General features: G+C 45.7%; 1 protein-coding gene across 2 annotated transcripts in view; it reads right to left on the bottom strand.

Annotated features, from left to right (window-relative positions):
- Positions 1–17,272, bottom strand: part of LOC109485301 (transcription factor COE3-like) — a 119,785-nt gene that overhangs the window by 59,526 nt on the left and 42,987 nt on the right. For both annotated transcript variants that reach the window (XM_019788830.1, XM_019788828.1), the window contains one exon: positions 3,806–3,886. In XM_019788830.1, coding sequence (XP_019644389.1) covers positions 3,806–3,808 — 3 coding nt within the window. In that variant the 5' untranslated portion in view covers positions 3,809–3,886. The remainder of the gene's footprint in view (positions 1–3,805; positions 3,887–17,272) is intronic.

The raw sequence follows: 17,272 nt of genomic DNA, 5'->3' as shown, positions 1-17,272 counted from the left end.
TTCTGCACACCTCACCTCCATAAAAACTGTGCTATATTCTTCTTTGGGCGTCTCCAAAACACATGGTTGGGATGGATTTATTTCAATTCATAAACAATATATGATAGAGGAGATGATAGTCGGTATATGTGCTGCTTTTTAATCTGAATCCTCGGTGGATGCAAAATAAAAGGGCTGTTGTTTTCCCTCTGAGACGAATCAAGGTAATCACCGGGGCTTCCCTATCGTTTTTTCCCGGATCACTCAATGCCCTCAATGAATGCCGTCCGGTTCCTGCTTTAATACAAAAGTTGTCCGCGATGTTACCGCTTTTTAAAGGAACTAAAAAAGTGATATGAAATGGTCGGGAATGCTTCATCTAGTTGTGTGGGCAGAAGACAATTAGATACAACAATGTCTTCGCTTGACTACAAAAGCGTACTTTGGTCGCAGAGTCAAAGGAGAACCGTTTTCACCATCTTCTTTGCTGTAAGATAAAGGTAAGAAACTTCAGATCTGTTCTGTGCATGACTTGAATGAAGTTGTTATAAAATGTGATTATCACCTTACTTCAATAGGTCAAGACTATTGAAGAAAGTAAAAATGTATTGTAGAGTTGCAAAGGCTACTTAAATCGCATAGAGAATAGGCTTAAACTGGCAAAAGAATGAGGTCGAGAAAAATGTGCACCAATAAAAAAACAGGTCAAAATTTACCAAAGGCCAAATTCTTGCGCAAAATAAAGAGGGTAAGAAAAATGCGTGTATCAAAATACGTATCCAAGCGAATTTACCAATTTAATGTCAAATTCTGGAAAATTTTACAAGTCAATTTACAACTGCGTTACAACAATATCGAATGTACTGTGTGAGTGTGAGAGTACAGCTTATGTGTTCGTGTATACGGCGCACTAGTGTGATAATGGAGCGTTACACGTCAAACACTGTTTTTGGTTGTCAACATCACATAGGTCCTCGCAAGGGGACAGTCATTACCGCTGTTAGGGCGCACAAGAGCAGCAAAAAAAGATACAAAAATTGCCGACATGGGCCAATTTTTGGTGAGAGAAAAAGAAAGGTCAGTTTTTTGGCTGGTGAAGTGAAATGATCGGAGCTGTGTGATGTGGACAGGGGGAGATTGAAAGGGGAGTCGTTTGTGGCGGGACGTCGTTATGTATGGAATGAATAAATCAATCTGCGATGAATTATTTACACCCGCGCCTTCTGCCATCCCGCGGGTGCCAACATTCAGATACCCCGCCGAAAGAGGGAACGACATTGTTCAATAAACCGAATAAATAAAACTGTTCGAGACACACGACAAGAGCGCCGCCCTTGCTTCTTCAGAGGTCTTTCCTCCTCTCTAGTGCCATTCCACCTGCGCGGTAAAACAAGAAAAATTACAACAGAATTACAAAGAAGCTACATGTATGGGAACAGGTCCACTGTATTTCTCAAAACCAATTATCCGTCCTGACTTCTAATCCCTCTAGCTATGAGCTCCTGGTCAATGTGGAAGTTTTGCAAGGGAAGGAAGAACAACAAGAAATATTTCTCATAATCACTAATCACGGCTTTCAGTTCCAGCAGTTCAGGGAGCAAATGTTTGAGCTGACATGTGGCGAGTGTGGACGAATTGTATTCTGATATTGCACGCACACAGCTGTCCACAAAAATCATAAGGATATCACCTCACCACAATCATTTAAAAACTGCATAAATAACAAGCAAAGACACGCGGAAGTTTCGCCAAAAATTGGCAGACGGCGACGGATTAACATTAACGAAGTTGCATAATTAAAGTATGACAGGGGCATCAGTGGTGGAAATTAAAGGCTACCCGACGCTTAATCATTACAGGCATACCAATAGCATAAACCAATTCATGATGAATCATAATTCGCATTGTGAAAAAAAATATGTAAAAAGGTAACTCGATATCGGTGGGAGTAATTCTTAGAAGGCTACGAGAATGGAAACTAGGAATACTGAGATCATTTTTTAGGAAAAAAAAACAGAAATTGTAACGCTCATTTATTTCTTCCTTTACATATTGAAAGAAATACGATCAAGGTTTTTCACAGCTTGTTATATGGACAGTCAAATATACAACATGGGAGTTTGAAGGAATGCCTCAATTTTGTTGACGGCCGAAATTGACAATAGGCAAAGGTAAGGCTCGCCAATCTCATAAAACATGGCAGGTGGTACGCATCGGATTTTCGAGGGATTTTTCAATTTACTTCGATCAATGGCTGGCAGACATTGATGCAGGGTGGGTAGAGCACGCGGCGGGCGGGAGTCTAAGCACCATCCCCAATGGCTGTTACGTGTTCTAGGTGGCGAGCGGTCACTCCAACACTGGAGACTTAAGAGACCAATACAAGGGGCAGCACCTTTCGCCTGTCGCGCTTGTGTGCGCACTCAAACGCTCGTAACGCACCGACGCGGGCACCACGTATGAATAATCATAATTCAATAAGCTCCTTATGATGTGACCATCTGCTCACCAAACGGACTCGAAATTTAGGGCACTGCGGCTCAAAGCGAACTTCTCTACTTCACACATCCATCCTACTTAAGATTAGAACTTCTTTTACGACGTCTCCCGTCCGCAGCCTCCAGTTAACGTATCCTTCATTCCAGACGATTTTGCGAAGGGCACAGAGAAACAAAAGGCTATCCAAATCAACACCCTGAAAGCAACCAAATCTTCTACTTTCGGGCGAGGTATTTAAGGAAACTGACAAAAAACTGTTTTAGATCTCATTTCCAGTTCACCTGTCAAAAACGAAAGGGCCGTGTCATCGCAGGGTTGGACATAAAATAATCCCTTGCAACTTTTTTTTAGAAAACTTCAAACGCAACATGTTTGGCGATCACTGCAAATAAAATAGGAATTAAAAATAATTACGTCCAGCTAAACAAAAGTCAACAATGATGGAGAAATGACCAAAGTAAACGATGGTGTATTTGTAACTTGGAGTGACAGGCGCACGACCCACTCCACTATTCATTACCCGATTGAGTGGCGTGTTTCCGGCGTGTAGAAAAGGCGCTCCCGGTCCCGTGCAGCCCATTGTTTGGCTCACTCTAAACCCTACCCGGCCAGCCCGGCCAAGTCAAAATTCATCTGTCGACCGCTGGCCGGGAAGTGAGGAACGTTCTCAATATGAACGCATATAATAAAGTCATCATTTATAGATCTCGAACGATAGTGATAAGTGTGTGATGTATGGCGCGGCCTTGCTCTCGGATATAAGCAATATTCCGCGGCAATACGTTGGGCAATTTAGTAGAACCGCAGTGCGCCACTGGCGGGGGGAAGCCTCGGCGATTCATCCTGGCTTCGGCAATTGCAGCCCAGAAATGACTTGATTATACATTTTACCCCGTCCGTTTTACAGACTGAACTGATTTCTGCCACATTACATCGTCGGAAAGTTGACAAGGTAGTAAAGGTGATTACAAGACATTACCGCTGTGTTGGCTTGCCATCCTCCGTGCAGTCCTCATTGCCCCCAAGATGGACTTCAATTGATCCCTAACTTTCATTTAATTGATGTACCTATGCGGATGTTGTGGTTATCGGCCTGCTGGCCGTTTTTCACCTGTGTGAGCGCGCGGGAGCCACTAGTCTGTGGGGGAAGGAAGGAAACTGCAGCCGGCGTGGCCTAAAGGTAACATTTCAAAACACAACTGAGCAGTCACACGGCAGGTGAGAGGTAGGTAAGGTGGTCCGGGAAAACTAATGCAATTACTGAGGGGGATACTGCTGCATATATTCCTCGTCGTGCACGAAGTTAAGCCACGAAGTTGGCACTTACCATTGTCACAGGTCTGTGGGCCCGTCAGCGCAGAGTGGTAGTACAGACTGGTCTTTCCCCACTGCGTGTGATCAGGCACCCCTGTACAACAGACAGAACAAACCGGCTCACATCCCTACATCTCCACCTCAGCAATTGTCCCATTCCACTTACTGTCACCCAACACAAGTGGCGACACCGCTTTATCAACACTCAGGTACGCAACTTTTTATCTCTTTCTTTTCCCCCTGATTTTATGCTCTAGTCGCTCAGAGGTCGGCAAAATATCACCCGTACAGGTGTATTATTCATTATTATAAATGTTATCTAAAAGTTATCTATTATCTACATCAGCATAGATCGGCCAGGTTTTCCTATTTGTGATGTGGATAACAATACTCTTGGCGATTAAGGTAACCGACTTGTATCGATTTTACCATCTGACGAAAATTGGGTCCCTTAATTTGGATATCTTAATGATAGAAATATATCACCTCACTCCCAAAGACTCATCTACGGTAATCTAATAGGGTTTAACGAGATGGAGAAATGGAAAAAATATGACTAGGGGAGCGAAGGGGTGCGTGGGGCGGGCGCTACAAATGAGGTGGGTCCGGTGGAGCAGACAACAGCGGCGGGCGAACGGCCTCGGCCCCAGTAAGTCTGGAAGGATTTCGTAGTTATCGGCAAAGTTTCCTTCTAGGAAGAGATACGGAATCCTTTTGTCAGCAGGTAGACACGGGGCATCCGTAAGGCATGCATTACCTGATCAAGATTCAGCAAAATATGATTACTCTATTAAAGCCCGCTGCCCGTGCCAGAAATTGCTTCTGATGACGTTTCTGGGTGAAAGACCAGGACGATTGGCAATGTTAGCTGGTGCCTGATCTACTATGTGTACATATTGAACGCTGCTGTGATATTAAATTCATATCTAAGTAGAAAACGGCGCGACCTGGGTTTAGATTAGTTGCAGCAGCAGATGGCGGTACCGTACAGCGGGGGAAGTTGCTTCAGTACCAAGGACTGAGACAAGAGCAGCCACGTGAAGTAAATACTGGGAGTAAAGCGAGTGGTCTTTCATACGGTGGCGTTGAACCCGTCCGTCCCACGTGGCTTCTGAAATCAAATATCGCTACATTTGCTCTTGACCTGACGAGTGTGCCAAGCTCGGCCTCCTTATAATCGGCTAAATACCTCTTTGGAAGCGGCCGATCCTAGCTCCCCTCGCGGGCGTATCAGCCAGCGGTCGCTCCCGGGGAAATGTTGAGTGGAAGCCGCGAGCATTTGTATTCCTCCTGCGGCGACCCGTTTCGGCTCGACCCATCCATCAAGTAACCCCGGCCCGGGCGTCGATATGATTTTGCTGTTCAGCAACTTTATTATGGGGAGGCAGAATTGGATGCGCGAGCGGATCAATTGCGCGCAATTACATTACAACAACATTACAATCTTCATAATCGTGGCATTATGATGTTTTCTTTAATTGTTGGGCGCTCCCGCGGCCGCGGCGCGCGATATTGGAGCGGCTGTGCGGCCAAGTGTGGCCATGTCTCTATTACGCCTCACATCGGCCGTTTGACATCGCGTATGTATCACTGTGCTGGCAGCTGCTACTAGAAACACACATGGGCACCGTGCCGCTCAGCTACTCCTGGGTTGGGCGTGAGTTTACCCTGCCAACAATGGGGGAACGGCGTTGAGCCTGGACTCAGCAGCACAAAGGGGAAAGCACGGGGCAGCAGCAGGACGCCAGATTCGGATATGAGCAATGACTATTAATCACCGCACGGAACTTTCGCTGTCGAGAACAAGCCAGTCGAACAGGAGTACAGGTACAGGCGCGTGAGCGGCCGCTGTAACCACAATTGAACGCCGAAGCAAACACTGTAAGCAGAAATCATGCACGCAGTTGAAGGAAAAAAAAACAACTTTAATGAAAATTCTCGGAGTTCATATGGAATCAGTATATAGATTTTTCTCCTAAGATTCTTGGTTGTTGATTCTGTATTCGTGATTGTAAACAAAAACAATAACAACACGTAAATACCGTAATCATGTTGTAGACGTCCCAAAAATTATTTCGTAAATCATCCATCGATCGCGAAAAAAGTTTGCTGCTTTATTCTGTAAAACTAGAATATAAGTTAAGTCAGTTAAAATTTCACCACCAATCGTTGGTTGCAGACCCGTGACATCTCTCATGCAGTAGCCCTGCACGCGTGCACCCGAGCGCCCCTCCCCCACACACGTCCGGTGCCGCCGCCCTCAGAACCCAGGACAACCCGCATACTCTCTGAGCAACGGTTAGGCTTGTTTAGTGCGTTTTTGTCGGTCTTTCTTTTTTGTCAGCGTTTCTTTGTGTGTACTAAAACGCGTGAAAAGACGTCCGAAACAAACCGAAGCCTAACCTCTGCACGGAGAGTAAACCCGCAGCCAGTTAGCTGCTCAGGTGCTGCGCCTTACACCTTCTCGCCGGCGCGCACAGCAACGCAATTCTTAATCAACATGAAAAAAAAATGTTTTATTTCGGGAAACTTTATTTGACGGAAAAAATGCATGTCCTGGTGAAAGGATGATTGCATGGTAGAAATATGGACTTGGTTTCTAAGCAGATGTGCAGTCTCATCCCATCACAGATCGCAAAGAGCCACAGATACGTCGCACGATCGTCGTACGAACGCAAACTGAGGGCATTCTGGGGGCATGTGTCCTGCAAAATTTATCTTGTTACGGTAAAGCCTGACTAAGATACGCGGCTGGGTCTGTCACAGCCTGTCTGACGATTTCGCGGTATCAACTGAATCCTTGGACGAATGTAGCAGCGGCACCGCGCCTTGTTGGCGCTGTTGTGCCCGGTTACATGCAGGTACCTGGAGGTTTGCTATCTCGGAGACATGTCTGACACTGGGAAACTACAACAGAACCACATCTTCCTACAGTCAAAGTCAACCTCGGTGCCAAGTTCCTGTCCCCCTCCGGACCAAGGTCACACACGCGTACCGAGACCTGATCCAATCACTGAAGCGCTGCCATCTCTCATTCAGCAGGTTACAAACCCAAGTGAGACATTACCGCAGATAAAAGCCAAAATTAGTGGAGACATTGTCGACGATAATCAGGGGGAGTTTATCAACTCGGCTGATAAACCATACTGATGGCTGTGGATGTGACATGAGAACATCAGATATTATTTCACCGGCACCTTTCAACTTTTTGGTATCTACATCAGAGAAAACAGAAGGATACATTGGTTTTACTACAATTCAAGTTACTTAAATGTATATGTTTTTCTATTAGATGATATGCTTTTGAAAGTCAATTTTCACTTTGACGCCGTAAGGTTCCAGCTCATAGTAAAAAAACAAACACCATTGCATGGACACCTTCAACTTTGGTAAAGCCGATACATATATGACTGGAGTGTTTCAATTAACGATCGTGAAATATCGATTTTATTTGCCGATCTACTAAATTTTCATACACGTCAATGTTGCGGATTTCTTCAGGTATTGTAACGTTATGTGCTATGGCAATCCTGGCAAGATGTTCTTTAGTCGAATTGTATACCTAGCTGGAGTACATCCCACTGGGTAGTTCACCTGGTGTTTCAGCGGCGTCCTGCGATCACGCGAGGTTCTTTAGACCGGTGTTGAGAGGATGAGAAGGCTAACAACAGGCTAGTGAAGTGATTATTGGTTAACCTTACCAACGATAATCACAACGAGACGCGAGGCTCCCGCGCATATAAACCCGTCGATGCTGATGGCTTTATCTCCTCCAGTACAGCAGGTTGTACCATCAGGCTGGCGCGGCTTCAGCCGGCCAAACTGCCTAACTCACGGATCGCGGCGGAGGGAGTCTTGTATCCAGAGCCTTGCTTTAAAAGGCACGGTTCTGGATAGTCCAAGCGTATTCAGAACCGTACCTGAGGCAAACATACGTTCTTGGATACACGAAGACTATCCAGAACCGTGTCTGATCCTAACCGTAACCCATTCGAATTCAGGCAATGAACTAGATAGGCATAATTCTGGATACGACAGAAAGGTACCAACCATAGTTTGGAATCTGGCAGACAACAGATTCAGGTTCAGATATATTGTTCTTGCTCTCAGAACTTTGTCAATACGGATAAGGTCAGTTGCGCCCGCAGCGTACTAGTTGATATCAAACATCTCCAAGCCCATCATGGCATCTTGCCAAGATAATTATTGCAAGTTCTCTTATCGTCCAGCGAGAAACAAATATATACTGTACTTTGGTACATTAAGAAAGTTGATGTCGTGAATAGCTAAGGACACGCCTTCATTTAAGTAACTCTCAAACGGTCATTACGCTGCAGGTGGTGGTCAAAGGTCAAGCTCAAATTCGTCCTGCAGTTTTTCGTCTTCCAGTTATCCTGGTGATTCAGAACTAGCCTGTCTGTACCAACCAACATTTCGGACACTTTGTCACCTAATTACTGTGGCAATTATGGCCAGTGAAGTACGAGATTGCTACATTTTGGGGGCGTCAGTCAAGCAGCCTGGCTTTAAAAAAAAATGGCGCGACTTGCCTGTCCCAAGTGAGGGTGCGAGAGAGAAGGGGTCAGCTCCAGCCCGACCCAGAACCCATGTCTAAATGGAAAGGTGACTTCCACGCCGACACAGGTGCCCTGGGCGGCATCACCAAGCCCGCGAATGGCGCACTAGCTTCACCCAGAGCACAGGGAGCGGGGGAAGAGAGCGGTCGACGCCAGAGTCCGACTTGAGGGCAGTAAACACGGCCTTGCCAGAACATATTAGCAAACCCGAAGTGCTTTACGGCGCGGTCACAGTCGTCGTAGGCCGCCCTACGATTTTGATGTCGTAGAGCAGGCCGCCACAGCCAAACTCCTACAAGGATTTAAGATACCCTCTTCTGTATGAACACAACTGAATTTGTACATGATGTACGACTTTTCCCCAAATACCTACAGTTTGCAATCGCACGGCGATCGTGCGACGAATATGACCGGGCCCGAATATCTACTCGAACAGGATAACACTTACTCCGAATTGACATTGTTTAGCTCATGATTTCATAAATCACAATGATCTATATTTCATTATGGACAAATCCGAAACTTTCAATCTATTTCTTCAACTCAAAGCATCTAAATCCAACTGGGGAACTCAGATACAAGATATTTTCATCCGAATATGAGTCCTCGTGCGGCGTGTTTATCTACGCGTGTGATGATCACGGAAGGATGGAACACGCAAATAGACAGGAGAGAAGACGTGAAGGCCTGACAAGACGCTCGCGTGAGTAGCGCCTGGCCGCACCTGTGATTACCTCCCTATTTCCGCGCTTTCCTTTTCGGAGAAACCGCCCATGCAATTTCGCGTCGCTGAAAGAACACTGAAAGCTCATGCGAAGCGGCATTTCCCACCGATCCATTCGCTCAACCGTACCTTCATGCTAACTCTGCCGGTAAAAGTTGGGGCATGGAAGCTTTTAACTTTATGCTTCTTGGTTAATGAGCGCAAAGTCGAGAGCGCACCCATTAGCACGCTCGTTTGCCGTTTTCTGAGCTGCAATAACCCCCTAATGCTCTCAGGAAATGGCAACAACGTGCAGAGAACCTCTGGGGATGGTCCCCTCGGGGACTCAATTCTGCCGCTATTGTTGGGATATTTCTCCTCACTCCGAGCCGACCCCACGAGACCACCTTCGCCATTCTCACAAAGCTTTGAGAAGAAGCCGAGGTATCGTCCGAATATAGCTGTTTTATTTCTATAACGACCTCTTGATTACAAGTGGCCTTTTCAATCGACTTAGATTGCAACCGCACGACCCAACTTTTCTTTTCAGTTATTAAGTACGGCCAAGTGAACGCCAAATAATAAGATATAAGTCAGTCCAATTTGAACACGGCAGCTAAATGGAGGGCTTCACGGCCGCGCGGCGAGGTCTGCGTTTCCGCGCACAAGGTCGTATTAATTGGACAGTCGGGAGGCTTTGTCGTTGGCTGGAACAAACGCACCTTTTGATTATTAAGGGGCTTTGCTTGAAGAACAGAGCGCATAGCTGGTGAGGGACCACAGCTACAACCGCTTTTTGTACTATTTCAATTACAGTCTCCCTCACTCCCTGTATCTGCTCACCGGATCGGTATTGTTTACCTTTGTGGGCTGATACCGCCATCAAGTGTGCATGATCCTTCAACATATCTAATACGAGTAGGCGAGAGGGGGGCGCACCTCTACTGAGCCATGTGGCAAATTGAAAACCAATGGTGCTCAGCACGCTGGGTGCTGAGGGGACACTTTTTAAGGCCCGTCGAACGCCGATTTTGACGCGAGGGAGTAAAAATCAAAAGTGGCTGTAGTGGGCCAGTTTGCAACAGTACACAACTCATGAAAACAAACGTATATCCATGATAATGTCGTTCGCGGATGTTTTTCGTACTATCATATCGTAATAACCGCACACTGCAAGTTTCTGTTACAGGGCCATGTCCCGTGTCGATCACAGAGGTGTCGCTATATAAGTGTGCACACAAATCTAGAAAAGATAGAAGAGAGTTTTAATTTCATATCATATGATTTTCTACACAGTGAACAGGTCTTGAACTTGTGGAAACGTGTTCAAATTTACCGTCAGATCTGTGTCCAATTCGGAACCAGGAATCATAAAATGGTTGATGTTGGGGGAATTCTGCAGGCGGAAACATATCAGAAAATGGGAGACAAACTTGCCCCAAACCACTGCCTCAATGTTTACCAGGTAGTATCCATGTAACCGTCTATTTTAAACAGTACGGATTGTTTTCTCCTTGGGAGTTCGAATATAAATACAATATGACTACTGACGGACAGGAAGACCAGGAGTATTAAACCCCCAAAAGCAGTTGTATCTCTGGTGTTTCTGTTTTTTGTTAGGTTCACTCAGCCCGAGTTATCTAAAGGAATAAAACAAGATTCACCGCGTTCTGAGAAAAATAAAGTTTCAAGTTTCAATAGGAACACTCACGGCATAGCGGAAGTCAGCTTCTAAGATGATTAGGTAAGTTTGACTGAAAGCTTCCCAGGCCTTGATATGGCGTCAGTAAAGACACCAGTCGATTTGTGTTGGGTTCACATATGACGGGATTTCTAACTGTTCAGGTTCAGCATCTACATCACACCCGAAATGTCATTTTTGAAAAAGAACACACAAAAAAGTAAACGCACAAGCACGGAGAGTAAACTTTACCCAGTTACTAAAACCGTACAACATGGTAATACTTTTTGTAGTGCTTTTCTGCATGTACATATATAACGTAGAAAATTCGCCATACATGGCACATGAAGTGATGATATGTTCATTCAACTAGAATTCATTCATTCGTTCTTTCGTTCATTTCCAGTCTCGTGGGACAGGTGAACACGTGGATGTACACAGAGGTATTGTATGACATTGATTGGCTATAAATGCTCACATGTAATGATGGGATCGCCTTTTTATCACGGAGATCTGATCTGGTCCCAGTAGCCGACACTAGTGGCTGTAAAACGATAATCTAGGATAGAAACTCCTGGTGATCCACAACCTTTGAACATTTGGGAAAATGTTCCGACTGTTCTACTTCACGGTGTACATAGACATAGTTGCATATCAAATTTCGAGTTATTGTGGCGGTGGTAACTTTGTCGTTGAATATCTTACTATGTGGTGTATGACTAAGTTCTTATTTGTATTGTTATTGGTGATTTGGGTCGTTATGCTTGGTTACTTAACATGTTGGTATTGCCAATATTATCATTGTAGACAGCCGCTTTCATATACTGCCTGGATGGTGTGTATAATAATGTCTTATTACATTTCAAATACGTACAAATACATGTATGAAGTTTAAACATGTCCATGTATGCAGTTCTGGTCACTGGCCACATGATGATTGGCAGTCTTCACACTTTGGCTTTAGAATTGCATCTTATAATTTTACAACAACGAAACAGCTTCCTTAACCTCACCAAGAGCATCTATGGATATTTGTAGGTCGAAATTAGATATCTCTTATAGAAATGACATCAAGACGTGGCGGTCAATTCATCAGCCACTTCCTCCCAAAAAAGTCAACCCCTCAGTAATGTACGGAGAACGACTAGATAAATCTATAGTATAGACTAAACATTTCTTTACCTCTTTCCATACTTCGGGCACGAGTTTGTGCAAATAAATAGATGACAAAAGACGTATCTGCCACTGAATAAACGCAACACCAATCGTAGCATCTTCTAGTCTCTACCAGACTTCAGTAGTTTGCAGGAAAATAGCAGACATTGGGCAAATAGACTGAATAATATTCCAGAGGAGTTAGCCGGTCATGGGAGTACACTTTACAACACACAGTCATTGGGCCGACTAACTCGTATGGCATATTATTTAGTCTATTTGCCCCATTTCTACTATTTTCCAGCAAACTACTGGAGTCTGGTAGAGACTAGACGATCTTCTACTGGTTTGATCTGCCTCTTTTCTGCATTACCAACAGCCCATGCCGCCGTCTGCTGACTCGTCATTATGATTCTCTCAAATTTGACAATCAGCAAAAACTGGTTGCAGAAATCATCGACTAGACGCCTCCCCCTGTGCGCTCCATCCCGGCATTACTCCCCGGGGGTCCGGGCTAATTACCTGTATGGATATTGCATGGGTTTGGTCTGACCGCCGCAGATCGAAGATTCAAAATTGATGAGAGAGGTGTCTATCAGAGATGGCGTGAAATTTCATTTTCGATCTGGTAATGCGATAGGCAGTATCTGGAAAGCGTCTTGATGGAGATCAGTGTCCAATCGACACAGGCGGCACAACATTGTCCCTAAACGTTCCCAAGTGAAATAAATAAACTAGCTCTCTACTCCTTCGCCGCAGTTAAGGGGCCTGTTTCCGAAAGAAAATAATCTACTTTCTACTGACTGCCTCCGTATGAAATACATTGACTCGGTGTATTCCAAAATAAATATCAACAACCACAAATGGTTGCGAGTGAAAAATGATGCGCACGCCTTCCTATCGTGCTTTCTCCTGTGAATGAGGCAGAAATCATGGTGAGGGCAATCATCAGCTCCTTCCCTGTTATTTAGACTTCCTGTCAAACGAACACAAACTTTCTTTCCGCTATCGTTGACGCCCAACGGCAATAGAGGGGCTATGTTTGGACAAAATACGACGAGAGACGACTTTGGTCTTGACCATGCGAGCCAGAGAGATGTTGTGGAAACGTTACAATGTCAATAGCCAGCTTCGACTGCCGCCGTCATGGGGCTACCTAACCTGTACTACACCTACTGGGACGAGATAATCCTGTATCATAGCAGACAATACAAGCGCCTTATTCACAATTTGTACTATTAGACTATCTGGCAGAAACATATGAGAGAAATACTAGCGAAAAAAAATGTTGATGAATGTTAGATATCCAGGTATACAATACTCATACACAAGTCAAACTCTACTACTGGATAACAGAGATTACTGCCGGGAGTTTCGAGTGACGTTCTAGTGACGCTGAAGAAGAGTGATGGATGTCACTCAGAACTTCCAGAAGTAATCTCCGTATTTTATCCAGTAGTAGAGTTTGAATTGTCCATGAGCAAAAAGTTTCTGTAACTCTTCAGTCAGTACACAACAGGTGCCCGCGCGGCGCGGGACGAAACCTCCTCACCCAGGAAGAAGCCGCTAATTACGGCATGGATATTTCATGCTCTGGTCAAAGACCACAGGATCGAAAATCTAAAATTGATGAGAGGAGGTGACTATCTGCAGTGGCGTGAAATTTCATTTTCGATCAGGCAATCCGAAACCTCTTACGGTGAGCGCGTTTGGGTTCGGGAAACCTGTTTGCTTCGTACTTCTGCTAAGCTGGGACGGGGGGCTGGGCGCGCGCAGCAGGCGATGTCTGTAGAGGCCTACAGAACACTATCGTGACAAGCGTGTAGCGGTAAGGCCAGCATACCTACATCGTTAGGGTCTTCGCTCTTTAGCATTAAAATTATACGAAATAAAAATCAATTTTGAACCAGTGTCTTCTGCTAGTCAAGGGACAGCAGTCTTTTCCAGACCGCGAACCGACACCTGTTCATAGTACGGAAGTGCCCCACGTGTTGTTACGGGGATGCGGGATCGAAGATCTAAAATTGATGGGACGGGCGTCTCCCGGCGATAGCGTGAAATTTCGTTTGGGAAATTTCATTACCGGCGTAATCTAAGATAGCAAACCGTAGCAGAACGGAGGATATCCGTGAAAGAAGGAACAGTCCAGTCTTTGTGTCTGCTTGCCAGGCTGGTTTAGTCAAGTCAGGGGTCTCGATCCATATGTGGCGCTCATCCCAAATCTTCTCAATCGCCCGTTGTTGTTTTGTTTTGGGTTTTTTTCACGACACACGGTGACATTGTAAGTCATCTCTGTGTTCTTCAACCTCTTCCCCCCGTAGCTACCTGGAGAGAACAGGTGAAATATTGATAAATCTGTTTCCGTTCGTGTAGTTTCTGTCATAATTTGCCCCCACCACGTTCTGCTTGTTCTTGACAACCCTCGGCACCGCCCCTGTGTCTGTCTGGGCTCGGGATGGTCATAGGTGTGATGGATGGATTTGTAGCGGAGTTCCCTGACCCGGAACCCACCTCCACACCCCTGCCGCCCCCCTGTTCCCTTCCATTGACCGGGTCTTCCATAATGGTAACGGCTCGCCGCCTCGAACCGACAGCAAGGAAGGGCTGGAGCTCGGTAGAAAACGTGCCGTCTTGGCCGGGCGCCGGCTGCCTTGAGCCTTCTCCAGATATGCCCTTTTCATGTTTTTTTTTCTTTCATTAAAACGTCCAGGTGTACCTCACCAAAGTGGGTATCGGTAGTTCATCCATGGATTTCGATGTTGCATGTTTTCTGTCAAAACAACAGCTTTCTCAGCGCAAGACATGGCAACAGTCTTCAGCATGAGAAACTCCAGGATGGCCGCGCACGTCGGCAGCACAGAACGGTCGGTGACGCTCTGTCATCACCTGGACTGTTGTGCTTTTTCTCCTTTGACAATAGAAAAACACACACGTTTATACCAGAAAAGAACTTTCACCAGAACTCTGGACACCACCAGCTAGTTCATGTTTCCAATGGCCAATCATTTGATTATTTTACTTGTACACCTTACACCATCTCATGTCAACAACTCTCCTACAACAAACTACAACATATCTGTGTTCGTTTTTGGAATGATTTCGTACGCAACTGCTCTACAATCGTGTGCTTTGCAGCAAAATACACTGCGACTGCTTGTGGCAGGTACGGGTTCGATACACGGATTTTTAGATTCTACCCGAGTCCCCCGTCTCGTGCTGCCGGTCGCCCGAGTCATTTTTCATCATTTGGCGATGAAAAGATGCGTATGTATCCATCTGATCACCAGAGTCCCCTCCACGGCTCTTCTCCAACAGGTTAACCTTGTTACTTAGCCAGCCCTGCCCCCGTGGGGACGATCATGTATTGTTGAAGGCGGCCAAATATCTGAGCAGCGGATCCCACAAATCACGACGGCCGGCGCTTCGGGCAGAGACCAGGCGGGATGGTGTAGAGGCATCATCGGGAGTGAGCTGGAGAGGCGGCGCTGCCGACCCGGGAGCACACCGGCGGCTGACTGCTAGCACGGTGCTCGGAGAGTGTTGTGTTCTGTCAGCTACTGCGGAGATGGCTTTCTTGTAACGTTTCACGGTGTCGAGTGAACATGCGGACGTGGGTTACCCCATCTTTCTTCCCGACAATGTTTCCAGGGACTTTTGTTGCCGGTAGCTAGCGATATGTCTATGTCAGTTCTCGGACGTAAACAGACCGGTTTACCGTTTGGTATGGTGACCCTACCGGCGTGCTGGTCGATCAGCGGTTAGAAAGCGAAACGCCCGGGAAATCAGAGGGGGCATGCTGTCAAATACTCTACGTGCTCGCTCTGGATGATGACTGTGCGATATGTGACGGTCCTAAATTGCATGATAAAGAATTCCCACTCTCCCCCGATGGGTGCTCTGTTGGTACTCTCCAAGCAGAGGTTAGGCTTTTTGGACGTCATTTTCGATTGTTTTTAGGCGTTTTGTCGGGCCTTCTATTTCACCAGCATGTGTTTGGGTTTAGGTCAGTCAGTATACACAGAGAGAAAACTGACAAGATAGAAAGCCCGTCCAAATACCTAAAACGCAAAAACAAAAAACGTCTAAAACAAACCTAACCTCGGCTTGGAGAGTACCCTGTTGTCAACCCGTAGGATGGTCTTGGAGAACAGAAACCATAGACTGTTCAACAGAAAATAAGTAATTTTCGTAACAAGGGATTTTGCCATGCTGCCATGTTCAACTTTCACGATATTTCAAGAAGAGGGACAGTCTTGGTAAAAATACCCGCACACATTTTTGCTTGCGAGTGTTTCATTCTTCAACCAGCATAATGTCCGAGACGACGTGCACTTTAGACCGGTAAATTTCAAACGACATTAGTTAGACCCGGACAGTATTTGTGACGCGGCAAGATTCGTCATTCCAGGATCCGTAATAATTTCAATCATCATCAAAACATAGCATAAAGAACCCGCGTACTAAAATGTAACTAGTGACTACGTATTGAAAAGTTGACTGCATAAAACAAGTCATTTTGTTGGTAATGTGAGACAGAAGAGAACATGTTAGTAGGGGTTTGGAAAACGAGACTATGTACAATACTTTACCACCCATGAACAATCCAGAAAAGCACCTGTTCTAGTGGTATTGTAGGGAGTTAAAGCTAGCAGTCTTCATTATGACAGGGTCCCCAGACGGATCAAGCCTACAACCCCCACAAGAAGGACACATGTCATATAAAGCCACTGGCACGGGACCGTAGCCACTCGCCATCCCAGAAATATGTTTCCGATATACACAAATACACATGGTACACAAAGGTGGCCTCCATGTCTGTGATTAAGTGAAAGGTTGGGACTGATGCTGGTGTAATTGAAGTGCTCACGCCGCGCGTTACATAATGGCGGGACTGTAGCGCCAGGTGCGCCCGGCCAGGCTGCGGCGGCGGGCACCGGGACCATATGTGCACCGAGCGGTACCAAGCGCACAAGCCACACGGCAAACTATTTTCTCACTTTTGTGAAAATTCTATACAGGTTCTATAGAAATCGTGCCATAGTCCCTAACTTTTAAGAAAGATTGACTCCTGTAATTGTTCTTCAGCCAAGAAAGGATGAGATAGGATTAATCACTCTGCGCATTTCCCTAACGCATGTTCTCTTATCATCCCCCACAAAATGTAACAATGAGTTCAAGGGAATAGAAGTTCCTTCATGGGAGAGATTCTCCAATCTTTGAGGCTTTGAAAATCCTTCTCGAAGGACCCGTCTTTCTGTCGTCCACGCTGACATAGGAAATGCCAACAATTTTTCTTCCATTCAATGAAAAATCCCGCTCTTGTCGAGCGAATCATGCTCATCCCCGTTGGGAAAGTCGGAAAGG

Source organism: Branchiostoma belcheri, unplaced genomic scaffold (genome assembly GCF_001625305.1).
Source record: "Branchiostoma belcheri isolate BF01 breed outbred unplaced genomic scaffold, Haploidv18h27 scaffold74, whole genome shotgun sequence".
NCBI classification, from domain to species: Eukaryota; Metazoa; Chordata; class Leptocardii; order Amphioxiformes; family Branchiostomatidae; genus Branchiostoma; species Branchiostoma belcheri.
The sequence above is the reverse complement of the archived record's forward strand: the minus strand, read 5'-3'. Positions and strand labels throughout refer to the sequence as shown.